A 19505-nucleotide genomic window follows, 5' to 3' on the forward strand; every position below is an offset into this window, starting at 1 on the left:
TAACAACAGCTTTTACTGTTTTACATTTAGCTGGTAATACTGATGTAACATTTTCAAATTTCTTTTCCAATGTATTGTAGCTTATTTACATTTACAGTAAAAAAAATAGTTTTAGTATTTTGCAGTAGTGAAGGTTTCTCAGAGGGAAAATATAGTTTGATAAAACATGTTCTGTGTCAATCTGCTCTTCAGTCTTGGATCATCAAGACTCTCAAACCTTTCTTAATGTTTCAATGTCTGGATTGTGTTTATCCAGAATCATGAGACTCTCTCTGGAAGTATGTGTCTCTAGTTTATGAAGTTTTATGAGTTTTGAATTCCTTTAAAAAATGTTTCTAGTTATTTTCTCAACTTCTTAAATAAACTAAACTCATCAGTTTTATATGAGCTCAGAAAAAACAAACGTTTCACAGCTCACATCTCGTCGTCTCTGTCGGCCCCCGGTTGAGAGGAATTAGTTAAACCAACAACAGTGACTGGTTCCCACAGTGTCAGCTCCTCCTCTAGCTGCTGCCTACATATTTTAAATATGTGTAATTCTATATTTTATTTATTTTTCATGTTTCTTTAGATTTTGTGGACGCTATGAAAAACAAAACAAAACAGGGAAGTATGATAAAGTCATTAAAAAAAGTTGTATGTACTTTTTTTAGAGAATCTTTCCTTGAAGAATGACACAGGTAGTTTATTAAACCTGCATTAATGCATTGGGCCACTTGAGGGCAGCATATACATGTTGTGAACAAAACACTGACATATCGTCATTTTTAAAGTTGTGTTTGTGTCCACCTGATGAATATATATCACATTTTCACTTTAATTTAGCTCTGTTTTTGACCTCTACCAACTCCTGAGGGAATTATCTGTCCCTTTGCTGATAAATGCTCCACTATGCTCCACAGTTGGTCTCTAACTGTGTCTGTCGGCTTTTTTATTCTGGGCTATTAGGGGATTTTTAAAGGCCTTTCCTCTGAAAACAGTGTGCTGAGAGTCAACCTTAAAAGTAAAGTTGCTGTCAAACTAAAACAATGACACTGAAAGACACTAAAATGTTCTGAAGAGCTGAGGGGTAATCACTACGAGTTAATTCACCTTGAATACAATGAATTTGATAATAAATGTCTCTTATCTGTAGTGCTATTTATCAATCTAGATAGTTTTGGTGCGAGTTGCACAGTGCTGGAGATAGTGGCCTAGAGATGCCTTCTCTCACATATAATGGAACTGGATGGCCATCGGCTTGAGGTGCCAAGCCAAAAAAAACATTACACCAACTGTATCACTGCGCAGAAGGAAGCGTGCATCCATTCATGTGCGACAAGCTTGTGCTCACTCGTTGGCGGGTGTGGTTTGGTAGAAAGATGAAACATGAAACTGTTCACAACAAGGTCTGTGGATCATCTTGAGTAACGGGGTCATGATTTCTGTAAAGACACATTAATGTTGAGTTTTACAAATGGATTTTCTAACACTTTGAGGACCACAAGCTAGTTATTACAAGTGCTATTATTGATTTTAGGGTGAACTGTCCCTTTTAAACTGCTGTTTTTCAGAAGAAGAGTTTACTATAAATACGTGCCTATACGTGTAGACAAATCAATGTGAAAAAAGAATATAGTTCTCATTTTCATCAAAAAATCTATCTATTGATGTTAAAGAACATGTTGACTTTCACCTCGCGGGAAAATCACTTCCCCAGTCTGAGTTTCATCCACATGAGTCTCTCCATTCAGACTGTGCAGTCGCCCGACAATTTCTATTTCCTACAATAGTTCCACACGGATGAAGCATGAGCACCACGGAGCTGTTTTAATGTTTCAAAAAACACATTGAAAACATTGAGTCTGCACACAGATGTCATTTATTTGAGAATTACATCAAATGACCAAATATGTTGCTATACAAAGTTAATCATTTGAATGTCTTTTAGTGGCATTTTGCATTTACACACATTTCCTTTATTATTATTCTAGTACAAACATAACATTTTAATTTAGCAAACCGAAGATGCCATGATGAAAAGAGATTTTCCCATAGCTGATTACTCAAAGGGGGATGCTGCTATAGAAGTTACAATCTAAATTCAAAACATGAAGGTGCTAAAGTACAACAAACTAATGACCTTACTGAAATATTTAAATATTTATATATAATATTGTATTATATTTTCTGTGGTTATTTTTATTAATTTAAATTGCACTATAAAATGCAGGAAATAATAGCAGCTGCAGGTCAAACTTGCAGGCTTCACTCATATTTATATATATATATATATATATATATATATATATATGTTATATACTTATACTTATAAATGTTGAGATTGCAAAGAATGTGTAAATGTTTTGACAACACGACACATTTTCCTCCTGGGACACTTATTAGATTTTCCTTCAAGCACCAACACGTGAACATGGACCCTCTCGACCTCCTCCATCACAAACCTTCTGCCACATACACAAACAAACCGCCCACAGAGCTTCTCACTGATGTTTCAGATGGACCCTCTCTGCCATCTGCCTGGCGCTGTACAGAGACACTCCCATCCCCAATGTGGCCATCGTCATGGCGATGGGATTGATGAGGCTGCTCTGTGGCTGCATCCGGACCTCACCTGAGACCTGCCTCTGCAGACAGGACGGACAGACAGACAGTTAAACACTCACTAGTCTGATCCGAGAGCAGTTAAAGTTTTTTTTCACATAAAAGCCACAATTGTCTGTGGAGTTCTAAATGTGTAGGCTTGGTCTTTTTGTCTTTCACAGGCGCCAGACTCAACAAATATTGAAAGGATATTTGACAAATATTCATGTTCCTCTCAAGACTAAATGTTATAATTTAGCTTTCCATTTAGTCTACAATCACACATACATCCAGTTCCATATAGAGTCACAACTTTGTAAACACGCTACAATTTGTTTTGGACACAATACACTGGACAGGATAAAAATACTAATACTAATTACTAGGGCAGAGGTCTTCAACGTGCGCAGGAGGAGGGGGGGTGCGTACATTTATTTTAGTTCACCACTCTCCTTTCCTCCACTCTGTTTCTGAATGTAAGTGTGTGTCACCGCCCCTCGCAAAGTACAGCGGAGGAGGGAATGTGAATGCATGCGCAAAGCATTTTTTTTTTATTGCTTTATCTACAAACAATTTCGCGACCCCCCTGCAGTACCTCCGCGGACCCCCTGTTGAAGACCTATGTATTAGTCATTGTAGTCAGTTCCAATGTTGTCTAGTCCAGAGGGGTCCATCATGTCTAAAACAGGTTGCCATATCTTAATAAATCCCTTGACACTGTCATGAGATCTGTAGGTCAGTTTTTCCACGGTGAGTATTCTTAGTACCTACTTATACCAATCGTCCAGTGCAAGGATGTCCTTAGAAATCCAGAATTTGAGAATAGTCTTTCTTGCTTTATATAAGAGCAATGTGGTTGTTCCTTGCACTCTCATCAAGTCAACATTTTAATTTGACCAAAAACTTGAAACACTTAATGACATGACCTTCAGCCTCAGCTGTACTTTGTGTTTAGCGGCAGTTAGCGAACGTTAGCATGCTAACACGTTAAACTAGAATGTTAAACATTAAAGCTCAACATCAGCATGTTAGCTAGCAGCTACAGTCTCACAGAGCTGCTAACATGGCTGTTGTCCTCACAATCAGCATTATCGGCCCAGTATTTAAACAACACACAGGAACACAAGGAATTTGACTGCATTTGTTGTTGCTTAAGAAATGTACACAATAATAGACAAATAGGTAAAAACAAGGACAACAAAGTTGATCAAGGTTAAACATAAATATACAGATATAAATGTAAATGAAAAAGTATACTGTACTATAATTTGAGGTTTTTTTTTAATTGACACGTAAACGACATATTAGCATCTTTTCCATTTTTACTTGTCTGTAACTGAATATTCCCACCTAAATGCCAACAGGCTTGTAAATCACTGTGAACATGTGAGACAGTCAGCCGAATATTAAGATGAGAAATTACAAGTAACTTTGCTTGAATCTAATTTAAGTCATTAGAGTACAAATATGTGTAGTTAGTGGCTCTGTAGTGCATCACTGATAATAAAGCAGTTGCATGAAGTGGCTGCTTCTGACTTTCCTCAGTTCTGTCTCTCGTGTGTTCAGTGTGTTGCTGGTTTGAACTGTTTGCTTCAGTTCAGTAAAAAAACGGGGCCGACGTAAGCTCTGTTTCTTATCACATCATGATGTTTAGGATCTTTTAGCAATTTTATTTTTTTACTTTGGCACCGTGAAATGGTAGTTTCAGAATGAGAAAAGAGTCTTTCAGGCAGCCAGATGAACTGCTAGCTTGAGTCTGAACAGGTTATATAACGTAACTTCCCGAGACAAGCTGCATCAGCTCTCTGTAAAATATAAATGTACTTCTCCTCCCCCAATTTAAAGCATTTCTATAAAAAATGTATGAAGATAATCTTTGTGTATCAAAACCAAATACATTGGATTTATTTGTAATACTACATTTTTCTCTGTGTGAAAGTTATGGAGACCAGTAAAATAAAACACTTCTGTGGTCTGAGTGGTTGTGACCCACCTGGAGGAGATGGAAGTATCCTGGTGTCAGCCGTCCCAGTCTGATGATCATTTCTGCTGCTGAGCTCAACCTTCAACCTTCCTGCAGGGGAGGAAAGACTGTCATCACTCCTCCTCAAGTTGATGTTTACAATGCAGGATGAAAGGATTTCAATTCCAATATTTTTCCTAAAGAGTTAGTATTATACATCAGTAAGTCCCAAACCTTTTGTTCTGTGACTCTTCAGAACAAAGCTGTTTTACTGTTTGGCTGTGAGGTTTTTAAGATTGAATTTCTCCTCTCAGATTGTTTTACTATTGTTTAATATATTTTTAAGGATCTGTAAACATAAAAATACTCAATACTTTGTTGAGTAAAGTCAGATTTTTTTTTTTTCTGTAGCAGAAATATGAATGTTTCTCCTACTCTGAGATTACTAGATTTCTTCTATCCTCTAGTGACCCCTGAGATTCATGTTGAGACCCCTGAAACCACTGGCCTTAAAAAAGAAAAAGAAAAGTCTGTATTTTCTAGTTTATCTAGTAGTATAGATTTATAATCTGGACATAATTGAGCCACTTTAAAGAGAAAAAGTTTTGTAATTTACTTTAAGAGAAACAATGACAGAGGTGCTCACAGCCAAAGGAGCTTCACTCAATACATTTTTTATGCACTTTAACTTCACACTTCTTTGTTTACAATATTCAAATCAGATTTTGTTTCCAGTAAAATACATTTAAATACAGTTTCTATCCCAATTTGTTAATTTATATAAATGTTTAGCACCTGTTAGTACAGACAGAAGCCACATGAGTTATAACACCATTCTTAAATACAAAAAGGTCTTAACTCAAGCAAATGCTGTTCGAAAGATGTCTCAAACCTGACATTCTCCAGTGCTTTGAATCTTAAAATTATCATTTATTTAACATGTTATAAAACCAAGTTGAGTAACAAATAACAAAATTCTTGAGGTAAAACAAAGTGTGTCTCACAGTTGGAAGTTAACGGGTCCTCGGGGAGTTGATCCGCACCCAGCCACGCTCACCTTCATCGACGGCTGCAGCTGCTCAGCGCCCGCAGACAGACAGACAGCATGTGAAGCCCCTCAGCAGCCTGAACAAACAGTGGCAGCCTGACGTACTGAAGAGGCTCCTCTGTGTCCCTGCTCTTTTGTAAAGTGTGAATGTCCCAGCCTGACCGGGGTCAGCACGCACTCACAAAGCTGCATGAAAAGCCACGGCCTGTCAGGGATGATTTGGTCATCCAGCCAGTAAAATGGGTGAGAGCAGAGCGAGAAGAAGAAGAGGCTCTGTGCAGCATGTTGTACGCTTGAAGGAACATGTGTGTTAATGCGCTGCAGGGACTTATGTAACCCAAAAAAATTTGATACAGAAAATACTTTTTTTATCAACTTTCCTAGATGGACCTTCTGAGTGCCGACGCAGCTGTCAAACACAAAAAGTACACTTACTGGACATAATTAGACTTTTTTAATGTTTAAAGTAATTTACTGGTTGTTATTCTGATGTTACTTAAGCCCTCAGTTTCCATGATGCCACTATGATTGTTCTCACTGCTCATGTTGCTGCGTCGGTTATATAAACAAAGCATGTTGGAGAATTAATGCATAGAAATATTTGAATTATATGTTTATTGGAAAAAAAAGTTTTCATGTTATCTGAAAAACACTTGCTATGTTGTTTTATTTATTTAATACACATGAATTGTAACAGTCGTACTGTGCATCAGTCATGTTGAAATAAGACATGTTAGAATACAAAGGCCAGTCAGTTTAATGCACTGTGCGTGTCTGTTTAAGGGGTTTGGAAGTGGACGAGACTACAAAGTGCTAATTGTGCACATCAAGTGACCTCATGTCTGCATTTGCTGCCAAAGTCAGAACAGACGCTGGAAATGAATCGGCTAATAGAAATAATTTATGATAAACATGTGAATATGCTGCACAGTTTGTTTTGTTGTGTGTTGAGTATACATTCAAATACATAAGACAAAATAAAGGTGCAACAATTACAATGCAAAGGGCGTGTATTAAACATCAGTCTGTGACAGATGCGGTGCTGAAGTATTCTGGGTGCTGTGTTGTGAGTCCCACTTCTTCCTGACCTGCAGCCTTGATGTGAGTTCTGGCCAGCGTCAGTTTCACTCCTGCGGGCCCCGGAGCATCTGTTCTCTCCACAGACATCACCTGCCCAATGAAAAGCTGAGACACACAGCAAAACAAAGCACGTGTTAATCATCAGTGGGTACGTCTCCTGGTTGTTCTGCACTGCTCTATGTCACACGCTGGTACCTTCAGACTTAGTAGATACATTTAAACCGATTCAACTTGCACCTATAAGAGGATTCAAGGTGGAAAATGTACTATTCTTTACAGCCCAGTGCACAAAATAGTCACTAATAGTTTTTATTGAGAGTATTTCAAAAATCATTCTGTTTTTACACCGTAGACCTTTTCGTAATTACTTTGTCACATATTTTTGCAAATATATGAAGTACGAAGCAAAATAAAACATACAAACAAACAAGATAAATAAATAAAATGAGCAAACACTACAAAGGAAGAGGGGAAAAAAGATTGGCAATAATTACTTCCTCAATAATAATTACATCCCCAAATGTTGAAATTTCTGGCTTTCAAAACAGTTTTTGGCTGTTTTATGAACCGTTTTAAAGGAATCTTTTCTGTTTGAATATGTTTCACTGTAATTCGAGGCGACAGTGAGCAGTACATTACTCATAACATGTTGTGTGTCAGTGTGAGAGACCTCTGTACGATGAACTGCAGCGTCCTCATGCTTTGGCTTGGGTCTGGATGATTCAATGTATTGCTCCCTCTGTGCTTTTACTTCCTGTACAAAAAAGGCAGCAAACCACAAGTACATAGTTACATACACAGTTCTTCAAATTGAATCTGTAACATCATTGTTGACTTGATGTTTTATCTGTGGATGTTAAAGATAAAACCTTCAGTATCTCATAGTTTGAAGTCTTGGAAACGTAACTGTCCCATGACTTGGCTGTGAGCTCCCGCTGCTTCCAGTGAGACTTGATCTGCAACACAAAGGCACCAAACAAATTCAGATTATGAAAACAAGATGTCTGCATGGATTCCCAGAGACAAATTACTTTCAGTGACATTATCCATCAATTCAATTTAGTTTTTTTTATCAGACATTTCTTTGAAAGAGTCCGGTCTGCCTCAAAATACACTACTTTTGTGGGATTCATGTGCCAGATTCTTTTCATTCTAGTTTGTGCAGTAGTTCATGAGGAATCTCTTCAGATGACTTTTACAGACTTTGTTTGAGTTGTCATTACTGAGTTAAACTCTCAGCACCTCTGTGTACATGAGCTCCTCCTCGCCGAGGTCTTCCTTCTCCTGTTGCTCTAGGATGCTCTTTTGTTCTGTTGCAACAGTCCTCGCTTTGTCCTCTGTGATCTTACAGACAGCGATCAGAGCCTCTTCATCGGGGGTGATCGGCCTCACACCGTCCAAACTCAGCTCCCTGCTGATCTCCTCCCACACCTCACCGACCTACAGCACCACGAGACACTTCGATGTTTATACTGTGTCATCTGAAACAGAAAGCTTTGCTTGCTGTATTAAAATTAAATGTTAACATGTTTGCAGGGAATATGTTGATCATTTTAGAGTTTGAATATACAATGACAAACATTTGACTCATATTTGGCTCCTTTTACCTTTTAAAGTAATACATAAACTACTTTTAGCTCCTTCATCAGAAATTAAAGCTAACATGTGGAGAGTTTTAATGTGATTACAACATCTTATATAGAAAATGTATTATTTATTTATTTATATTATTCTGATGGTGTACAAATGACACAATCCTGATGCAGTTGTCAAGCACTGGCAGTTCTACCTTGAAGTCCAGATACCTCCTGATGACACTCAAGGTCACATAATGTTTTCTTGACAATCCAGGAAGGTCTTGAAAACCTGCAAAAGTAACAAATAATTATTTTTCACAGGATAGTTTAAAAGCAAATTGACTGTGGTGCTAATTTAACTAGCCTCGGCTGTCAATACTTTCCTGTATACACGATTACAACATTGTGACTGTTACTGTTAACAGTTTAGTAGATTGTCAAAAAGCCGTCCAGGTAGTACTAACAGATGGATCTAGACCTAAACTTAGGCTAAGGTTAGGCTGTATGACATGTCTTAGCCTACAGCTTCAGAGCAACATTATAAAAACAACAATATCAACAGATGTTGATGTATTGTTTAAATAAGTGAAACTGTATTTCTTTGTCAAATTCATTAATAACTGATTTACCAAGTTTGCAGAAGATAAAGTAAATCTTTGACCGCAGGTTCTCTGACAGATCCAGCACTGCTGCACTCGGCCTGTTAGCAGGAAATGACAGCTGGGTGTCGTCCTGCTGGTAACGACTGAGGATGGGCCTCCGGGGATCTTGAAGTCAAATACAGAAATGATCAGTTTGGGAACCTTTTCGAACCTATATCACATTGACTGATAAGCCTGTAGTATGAATTTAGCTTCCTGATAGTAATTAATATTATTATTATTATTATTATTATTATTATTATTATTATTATTATTATTATTATTATTATTATTATTATTATTATTATTATTATTATTATTATTATTATTATTATCATAATGGATATTCTTCCTAGTCAGGCTATTATCAGTATGTCCCTTATATTATTTATTTTGTCACTAACGTCTAAGGGATTACATATCAGATTACAAAAAATAAATGGCTATAATCATCCCAGATTACATTTGAGAAATGGTGTATTTCGATTATAGTTACATTTTTCAAGGATTACTTAATTACATTTTTGATTACATGTTTAAAATACGGCAATTTTTAAATTATGATTTTATTTTTCATGATAAACAATTCTATGAAATCATGAAAAGCAGACAATGACGATTAATGGAGTTTTCTTTCCTTCATATTTATATTGAAAATGGAAGATGAACATTTTCAATACAAGGTATTTTTGCGTTACAAGATTAAAGTCCTCCGAGTGGCCTTTGATCAAAAACTTACACAAAAGAAACAGCTTCCCTCAAGTTGTAGAATACACACATACAAATGCATTGAAAATATTTTGAGATCAATTATATTTTTGTAACTCAAATTTTTGTGGCTGCTTCAATTTTTTTTGTATAAGGTGCAATATATTAATATAATATATAATAATAATATTTTTAATGTTTGAATTTGAAGTAATCCTAAATATTCAGATTAGATTAGTTTTTTTAACATCCAATGAACTATGTTACTAATTACAACATTTGTATTATTACTAAATAATTACTACATTTCAAAGTAATATGACCCCACCCTGCTGCAGACTGACCTGCGATACCTCCGTGTTGGTTTCGGCTGACTTTCAGCTCTTCCTCCTCGTCCATCCACAGCTGCAGCAGGAATCTAGGAGCCGTCTGACCGTCGACATCCCTCCAGCTCAGGATGTGAGACAGAGCGTTCGGGTTGTCACATAACTCCAGCAGGGTGGCGAGGATGTTGCAGTGTACGCATCTGGGGCTCGACTGTTGGAGAGAGATACCAAAACATGTATAATAATAATAATAATAATAATAATAATAATAATAATAATAATAATAATAATAAAATAATAATAATAATAATAATAATAATAATAATAATACTAATACATTAGACTTCTATAGCGCTTTTCTAGTAACTCAAAGACGCTTGACAGAGAGAGTGACACAAAAGTAAATATACAAACGAGAAGAAAAAAAAAAGGGAGAATAAGCAGAAGAGACGGTCAGTGTTTGAAGGCCGTGTTGAACAGGTGAGTCTTAAGTGATGATTTGAATGTGGTAAGTGAGGAGTTACTTTTAATATTACGTTGAATATGGACACAAACAATAACTTCCGTTAATCTTCAGCTATTGGTAATGAGTCAGCTACTTACACTGAGTAAGTCCAACAGGACAGACGCCCCCTCCTTGGCCAGAAAGTAATCTTCTGTGGTGTAGCAGCCCACAATACAGGACCTGACGAGACACACGGTTCATGGTTATTTACATTAAATCTGATTTCTGAAACAAGATGAAGACACAAGGCCTGTGTCACTATTCAGATCCTGAAGGGACCTCGATAGGGTTTTGGCTTAGGAAGACATGTTAATGCAACCAGATATCAATTGATTCTGGGCATGACAAGTGTAAATGGGGTATGTTTCATTATAATAAATAAGATAAAATACATTTTTAAAAAGCAGGTTAATCTCTGAACGTGTGCTGAGGTTTAGCTGAACTGACCACACGCAGTCCACTGTGGAGAGGATGAGCTTGTTGTGTCCCAGACCACTGTAGAACTTGTTGGAGCCTTTCTTCAGGAAGTGAACTGCCATCTCAACTCCCTCTGATCCAAACAGTTCCTGTAATAATAAAATAATAATAATAATAATAATAATAATAATAATAATAATAATAATAATGATAAAAGACTTGTCCACTTTTCATTCAAGAGATGTTGCTTTAAAGTGCTCTACAAAAAAGAATTCAACATATTTAAAGAATAGCAAATAGACAATAAAATTATCTTTTTTTAAACAGAGACTTTTAAGAATAATAGTCAAAAACAGCTGCGTCGCCTTTTCTCTCGTGTGTATAATTTGTGTGTATTTGAAACCCAGCAGCAGAAGATCTGAGAGCGAGTGAAGGATTATAAAACAACAGAGTCTGCAATGTCGGCCGCTCCCAAACCATTAAGAGCTTTACAAACAAGTAAATAATGTAAAGTAAAGAAAGTAAAATCATATTACTGTTCAAAGTTGCAGACAGATAGAATAAAAGTGTGGATTAATAATTAAAAACAAATCTTAAATATGAATTACATTTTCATTCAAATCTGAAATTCATTAATGTGTTGATTAAAGCAGCTATGTTTAAACATTTTTAAATGTCTTTCTTTTGCAGTGGTAGTATCTAATAAGACACTGTGGCCGCACCAGTTTTCCCAGGCTTTTTCTTATTCTACAAACAGAAACGTGTCCTCTTGTCCATCTTTCAAACTAATGCTATCAAATAAAAGTGCCTTTAAATGAAACTACATCTTAGCTGTCTCACTGTGACTTCTGTAATCAAACAGGTTAGTTACAAAGTGCTTTTGTCAGTGGGATAGTCTCAGCTTTACCTTTCTGTGCATGTTGCTCTCACACAGCGCTGAAAGTATCAGTTGAATATCTAACTTTATCTCCAGGGTGACTACATCCTCCTCATCAGGACTCGTTTCCATCTGCATCAAAATCCCTGAGAAAACACAACAGGTTCGGCTCTTGTTTAAAAAGTAAAATGTTTCTGCTGATGATTTAATTACATTTACCCAGGAGCTGGCTGATGGTTCCTTGATCACAAAGGTCCTGGTTGACTGACTCTTCACCTGAAGAAGTCACAGATCTCAGCACTCCTATACAATGCTGCATCTGGGCCATCTTACTGCCTCTTCCTCTTGTGTCAGGGGAGCCGTGACCCTGGCCAAAGAAAGCATCTGGAGGAAAGATATGTTAAGTATACTGTCGTTTTAAGAAAAAAGGCTACAATACCAAAATTATGGGTTTTGGCAGGTGCAACACTGTAAAGGGGTTTTAGGGTTTGTGTTAATTGTTTGCATGTGAGATGTTGTATGGGAGTTGCAGTTGAAGCATTAAAAGTAGTTGAAGTGTCGGTTGAAGTTGAAGCACTGAAACTATTTGAAGTGTAATCCCTGGGTGCATTTGTAATTTGTGATTTCTAGTATAAGCCCTGTAAGCAGTTGAACTGTCAGTTGACCTTTAAACAATTAAAGCAATGGAAAGAGACTGTGAACAATCATTTATAATACATAAATATTTCTTAATTATTCTAATCATGTTACATCTTTGTTTTAGCTGATCCACAACATCTCAGTGAGTGAGGGGGGCACTCTGACTGGACACATTAATGTTGGTGTTTGACCTATGACCTTTGAGTCATTGGAGTGCCATATAAAAGAATAAATCTGAAAAAGAATAAGAAAATAAATGTGGAGCTGTAAAGAGAAATAAATAGGTAAATGAAGATTTTAGAAAATGAAGAGAAATAGATTTAAAAATAAAGTAAAATGTGGAAATATACAGACAATAACAAAATATAAAATAATAAATATAATATTTTTAACATTTAATTTTCCATTCATTTTTGTATCATTTATTTTTTATTTAATATATATATATAGATATGTATTTATTTATTCATAATACATTTTTATATAATGTAGTTTATTGATTTTTATCTTTGTCTATTTTGGATATTTGCCTCTTGATTGTCCCTCCACATGTTTCGCTGCATCCTCACCTTGAGCAACGCACCAGTCCAGCAGTAGCAGCAGACAAGCGTTTCCCTGAGAGGACATGTATTCGTCCAACATGAGTGGAGCGACGGTGGAGAGGGTGGCGAGCGCCTGCAGCTGCAGCTCCTCCTGCTGGACGGAGGACCACTGACGGGAAGCTGACTGGCGCTCAGACGAGGCAGCAGGCGGCCTCACGAGCATCAGCAGAGCATACATAACTCTTTCCTCTTTATAGAGCTAGGAGAAAATAAACGTAGAAGGAACATTCAGGCTGTTAAAAATGTCACATTTAGACTTATCACCTCATTTACTCAAACAATAATGACTGAGTGTGTGACTGACCTGTAGCGCAGCAAAGTCCTTTGACATTAAAACCAACAGATTCAAAAGCATCTTCTTCATTTTGAAGTCTTCGTTATTGTAGCTGAGCTTGAGGTTGCGGATCAAAGGGTTGGGACTTTTCACTAAAACATAAAGGAAACAATTTAGTTATAATAAAAGGTGATACTTTATGGGGCGCCGAATGTAAAAAAAAGTCACATTTTTCTATTTTTTTAATATTTAGTTCACTTCTTTTTATATTTAGCTCAAAAATAAATAAATATTAAATCAAAATTGAGAGCCATTTCTATTTTAAATAAAAATTTAGATGTAACATTTAGATTTAATATTTAGGTTTAGATTCAATATTTAGATTTAACATTTATTTTTTACATATAAATATATTGTTAACAATTACAAATAACATGTTGATTAACATGACAACATAACATGTCTCAAATGTGAGGAAAATGCTAGGCAAGTGAGCAAAATATTTAAAATATATCAGCTAGAAAATGTAATCAACAATTTTTTACATTCGCCGCCCCATACTACTGTACTCATAAATATATCAAATGTAAAAAATTATACAAAAAAGTATAAGGAAAGAGGGGCCTCACGCTCTGGAAATGTGACGATAACCACGAGCTGTTGGGTAAATAAACTCTCCTGAAAATCAGAAACACAATGAGAACAAGTAAACTGTACATACTGGCACATTTTAAACAGCTTCTAAATATACCGGGCATTAATGAGCCTGAAATATCAGCTGCAGTGTGCTTTCATCATACAATTCAATTACCTATCCTGTACTTACAATAAGTAGAGGGTTGGGCTTTGCAGCGATGAGAGTTGTAATCACAAGCAGATCATTTCTGAGTTGGAGGTCAGAATGTCTGAAACCGTTCATCAGCTGGTGAAAAAACGCTTCTTTCAGAGATCTAATAAACAAATAAACAGAAAGTAAAATATCTATTATCTATTTTTTAAAGACTGAGAGGACAAAAGTATTTAATCTTGAAAGCTTTTTTAATAGATGGAAGGTAATACAATCGTGTAGCTTCCTCTTGATCTTAAAGGAGTACTTCACCCCCAAAATGATCATTTGTATATTATATACTCAACATTTTGCTAAAACCTTACTTTTTAAAGCACTTTTGAATGTGAGACATGTCTTAAACAGCAAGGTTTTTAGTGAAAATGCATGTATTTTGGAACTAGTGAGCATACGACAATAAATATAAATATATATATATAATAGATAAATGAGACGAGTTGTGTGAGAGTTTGTAAACGGATGTTTTGATATAGTTTTTCTGTTGTTAAACGCGACCCCATTTATTCTTTGTTCACTGTGCAGGCATACGAGGAAAAACAATATCTTAACACAGTGAGTAATTGATATAAAAACGGTTATTTTGTTGGTGGAATAGTCCTTTAAAGTTGATATATTTCAGAAATGCTTGTTAATCCTTTTAAGGACATTAACATTTTAGGATACTATCAATTTCAGGATTTGTCTTCCTTAAATGAATAAAAGATCAATCAATAAAATAAAATCTACACGCACACACTGTTCTCATCAGCCACATATGAAGACAAGTCAAACCCACAGGAGACACATACATGACACACTCCATGCTGCTGAGCTGAGCAGTGACCTCCTTGCTGCCTCTCTCCAGCAGGTTCCAGAGGATTTCGGAGGAGTAGAACAGGACCTGACCGGACGGGTCGGGTTCGTTCATGTGGAGACAGATCGTCTCTGCTCCTTGTGCGTTCAGTATTAACGCACAGTTCATATCTGTGATTGTAAAACTGAAATGTGATTAATCTGATTGATGATATAACGACCCATTGACCTGCTGACATTGACACAAGGACACTTAAAATCAATGTTTTGATTGTTTGTCTGATTGTTATTTGGTCATCATGAGATGATGTATGCACTTTATCTAATGAAGGAGGTTAGATTGACATGTCTGACAGATCCCCTCTTCTACTGCCTCAATGGATCCAGAAAAAAATCAGTTACTAACCAGAGGAGCTGGAGAGGATCTGAAGTGTCTGCAGCAGCTGCAACTTGATGGCGGGCTGGTTTTCCAGAACGGCCATGGAGAGGAGCAACGTCTGAGCCAGGTCACCTGCGCTCCAGCAGCTGCAGTCTATAGCCTGGAGTGGTTGGCTGAAGCCCTGCAGAAACAGATTTAAATAAGATACATTCCTACATGTAAGGTTTGAGCAGCAAGAAACTAAAGAGAAGACGAGAGAACATTTAAAATACAAAAACACAAAGAAAAACAACACTTACACATTGTTTACAAGTGCTCTTATTCGGAAATATGGGGAACAAGACCAACATCAAGGACAAAAAGTGATATAACATTAACAAAACAGTAATAAAACGTTGATTAAAAAGAAAATTAAGACACAAGACAGGAAAGAATAGCAGTTTAGTAGGAAGCAATGAGAAAAATTCAGAAAAATAGATTCAAAAATAACCTAATAAGCCTAACTGATGGTGGATTTCTGGAAGCAGTGCATTTAGAAATAAATAAAGAGCGTTTTATGTATACAAAACTACGTCAGTTAATTGGACAAAGTTGTTATTAGATTGTTATTAGATACGATAAGTCTTTATTGATTATAAAAGATTATCATATCAACCTTGTGATGTATCAGTAAGACTCTAAAGAAGATAAAACACGAAAGAAAGAACAAAGTCACAAGCATGCCACCACAGAAGCCATGAGAAAACCTCACTCAGTGAAAGTCTAGAAAATCGGTTGTCAGAGTGGAAAGTCCGAGGCTTTGTCTTGGTGAGACGGTCCGTACCGTCAAGCAGCTGTTTAGGAGCCACACAGCTGTAGAATGATTTCACAGACTCAACTATGTGCTGTCTCACTTCAGCATCTGACACCCTCATCAGACAGCCTGCCAACAGAAACACATCTGTCAGAGTCACTCGTCATCGTCAGTCCTGACTGGAGAAATGGCTTTCTTCTATAAAGGACCAAATCACTCATAAAAATACAGATAACAAGGTATAAAAACTCTATGAAGGTTAATATGGACTTTGTTAGTCTTCCATTGAAAAGGTTTAGCCGCTGCATTTCAAGTCCCACAAACATGTGAATACATGTAACATGATGTTCAGTGATATATCGCTAAATTTTATATACATTTTTTTGTCAACAAATCTCTTGTCCTGCTTCAGGACGTTACTCCCAAACGTGTATTTATTAGCCACTGGAAATAATCCTCTGTAAATGCACTGACACCTGTTTAAGTTTTGTTTGCCAAAAGCTGCAGTGTTCAGCAGTTTTAGGGAATAACTGAAAATGTATTAAACGGTATGTTTGTGATGTATTTTTTAAGATTTACATCTTCAAAAGGAACCAATGGGCTTGTGCTGAGTGCCATAAGACAAGGTAGGGAAGTGACTAATGCATTGTTTCTGTCTCTTTTTGACAATAATTGTAAAAAAAAAATACAATACTACCAGCCTTATCCCTTAAGTTTCAAATCTTCAAATGCATTTTCATAACATATTGAAAGAATAATTTAAAACTCTGAAATAACTTGAATTCAGTAAGTGATCTGTGTACCCAGGTGAGAGAGAAACTCTATGACGTCCTGAGCGTAGTTCAGCTCATCAGATGCTTTCTCCTTCAGGAAGGGAAGCCTGAGATGGAGCAAAGCAACATGTTGACGATGTCACAACAAAAAAATCAGTATTTTCCATGTAGGCTCGAAGTATTTGAGTTTCTTTACCTACAAATTTGGAGTGCCTCACACAAAATGGGCAGATATTCAGGGTGATCCGTCACTTTCTCAGCACAGATGTTGAGTATTTTGGCGATGCATGTAAGCTCTTTCAAAAGCTTGAAATAATTTAAGAAGTTTAACACTTTGACAAAGGTTATACGGAAAGTGAGGGAGGGGAAGTGATGGGGCAAAGAGTCATTATGATAACTGAGGTTATTTCTGAACAGGGAAAATGCTGACAGACACAGTGATACGGCGGTAAATTAGAGCCCTGGGAATGACGTGTTCAGGTTGCATGAGAGCAAATCTATTTCCATCTCTGTACCAGGGGAGATTAATGAAGAAGCTTTGACAATCTGCTGCAGTGTGTGACACTTCTTGGAAAGAAAAGTCTGAAGTGTATGTCAGAAGACTCAATCTAGAAGAAAGGATACAAAGCCAATCTGGTTTCTCTTGAGTAGTTTCTTCAGTACAAAAAGGTGCCTCTCCTTCAAGTTAGCCTTTAGTAAAAACAGAATATAAAGCATGATTACATATAACATAACTTAAAACAGAAAATAAAAGTGTAAAGACATTCAAGTTTAACTTACTGTCAAAGGCTCCTCAAGAAGACGAATCACTTTACTGAGTTCAAGACTTTTAACACTGACCTGTTGAGAAATTACAGTTACGGTCAAAGTTTACACTTTCTGTCTTCTTTGGTGGCAGGCAGAATTTAAATGTTATTTCATAAATGTATTCTGTGCAATCTTAAGATGTGACAGAATCTTTTGCTTTTTTGAGTGATTGGCTCGTCTTGTAAAGCACCCACAAGCATTAGTTGAAATAGTTGAATTCAATGCACTTTATTTCCAGATCCATAGACCATTATAGAAGTAAGAGATAAAATATAGTACTACATTTTGCTTTTCAATCTTTTTTTTGCAGTTTCTGGGATAATAATAACCAAATTCAGATCTTTTATTTGCTCCATCTGGCCATTAGGGTAACATTTACTATTGAAACTGCATCAAGTACAGTGCACTCATCAGACTACACATGGCCTCTTAATTATATTTGAATTGGAGATTTAATGGTCACACATGCAGAGCACACAGCACACACAGTGAAATTTGTTCTCTGCTTTTAACCCATCCTAGTACCAGGAGTCTACTACTAGGAGCAGTGGGCAGCTAATGTACAGCGCACGGGGAGCAATGGGAGAAGGGGGATGCGCAGTGCCTTGCTCAAGGGCATCACAGCAGGGCAGGAGGTGAACTGGGACCTCTTCAAGTAGCAGTCACACTTCATTCTTTTAGGTCGGGTCAGTGACTTGAACTAGCAACCCTACGGCTCACAGTCCAAGCCCCTATTTACTGAGCCACTGCCGGACACACAATCCTTCCATCACAATCCCAGCATATCCTTCCTTTAGTCCCCAAATCACCCCACACTCCTGTGTTAAAGTACTATCTGGCCACAGATTTGCTCTGTACATTTTTTGATACAAATAACTAGACATTTTTTAGGCATATACATTAGGCTATGTGAGCATAAACTAAAAATAATGAAACAGGGCCTTATAATTACAATAATCCTGGACCCAATTTACGTCCCTTTTCAATGGATATTGAACCAAACTGGTGCATATTCCCAAAAGATTTGCAGTTCAATAAATTATTACAAACAATACAATTATTATAAACCACTAGAGCTCTGAAGACTTGGAGCATTTGTCCACGTTTCCCAATTGGTAATATTAACTTTCTAATTTCAATATTTGCATATACTGTATGTTCTATGTGTGTGTGTGTGTGTGTGTGTGTAGCATAAAGGGGAAACAATTGACAGTTTTTTAAAACGACAAAAATAAATGTTGTTGTCTAGTCCTAATTTGTGCATTAAAATACATTTAAAGCAAAATATGTGTGTCATTGCAGTTATGGACTTTATATTTACATTCCCAGTGATCAGGGCTTATTATCATTAAATAAATGGGTGGGTATTAACAAGCTTAGAGGAGAAACTTCAGCAGTAACATGATAAAAAGACAGTTAGCTAACTGTTTACCTCCTGAATGTGCTGGTTCTTATCCGATGCTCTTGGTCTGATTACAGGAAAGTCCGGTTTTCTTCTGTGAATAACTTTGCTTGAAGCCATTTCCAAAATTGAACTTCTTGCTTCAAATTCTTACTTTAAACATTGTCGGTTCATCTGAAATTACTTTCAGAAGTTTTTGGTTTTCCAGTTGGTTAACGTTAAAAGTCCGTTCTAAACTTAAATAGGTCAACTGTTTACTCTAACCTCGGTGTTGTTTTGTTGTTGCTTATAACAACGAGGAGCTAACGTTAACAGAAACTTAACCTGAACCTGAAGATTTTTTTCTTGAAACAAAACTCCGATAAAATTATATAAATACCTTCCTACTCTACTCCTTTTTATGTTGTCCGAGTCTGACAGCGTCACGTTACTGCTGTTTCCATGGTTACCGTATACTGTGTGGTACGGCGAG

At 36.5% G+C, this 19505-nt stretch overlaps 1 protein-coding gene across 1 annotated transcript; it reads right to left on the minus strand.

Moving 5' to 3' along the window:
* Positions 1-1844: 1844 nt before the first annotated feature.
* cfap69 (cilia and flagella associated protein 69) lies at positions 1845-19475 on the minus strand. Its single transcript, XM_029443856.1, is given in 26 exon segments — positions 1845-2627; positions 4577-4657; positions 5551-6779; positions 7345-7428; positions 7544-7630; positions 7917-8114; positions 8464-8540; positions 8881-9018; positions 9945-10137; positions 10530-10611; positions 10879-10997; positions 11756-11871; positions 11945-12109; positions 12934-13165; positions 13271-13392; positions 13870-13918; positions 14067-14190; positions 14876-15050; positions 15286-15391; positions 15393-15439; positions 16010-16180; positions 16855-16931; positions 17021-17130; positions 17449-17514; positions 17605-17664; positions 19064-19475. Coding segments are annotated over 24 exon segments (2853 nt in total). The 5' UTR covers positions 19154-19475; the 3' UTR covers positions 1845-2627; positions 4577-4657; positions 5551-6614.
* Positions 19476-19505: the final 30 nt, after the last annotated feature.

The sequence above is a fragment of the Cottoperca gobio genome, chromosome 11 (genome assembly GCF_900634415.1).
Source record: "Cottoperca gobio chromosome 11, fCotGob3.1, whole genome shotgun sequence".
Classification (NCBI taxonomy): Eukaryota; Metazoa; Chordata; class Actinopteri; order Perciformes; family Bovichtidae; genus Cottoperca; species Cottoperca gobio.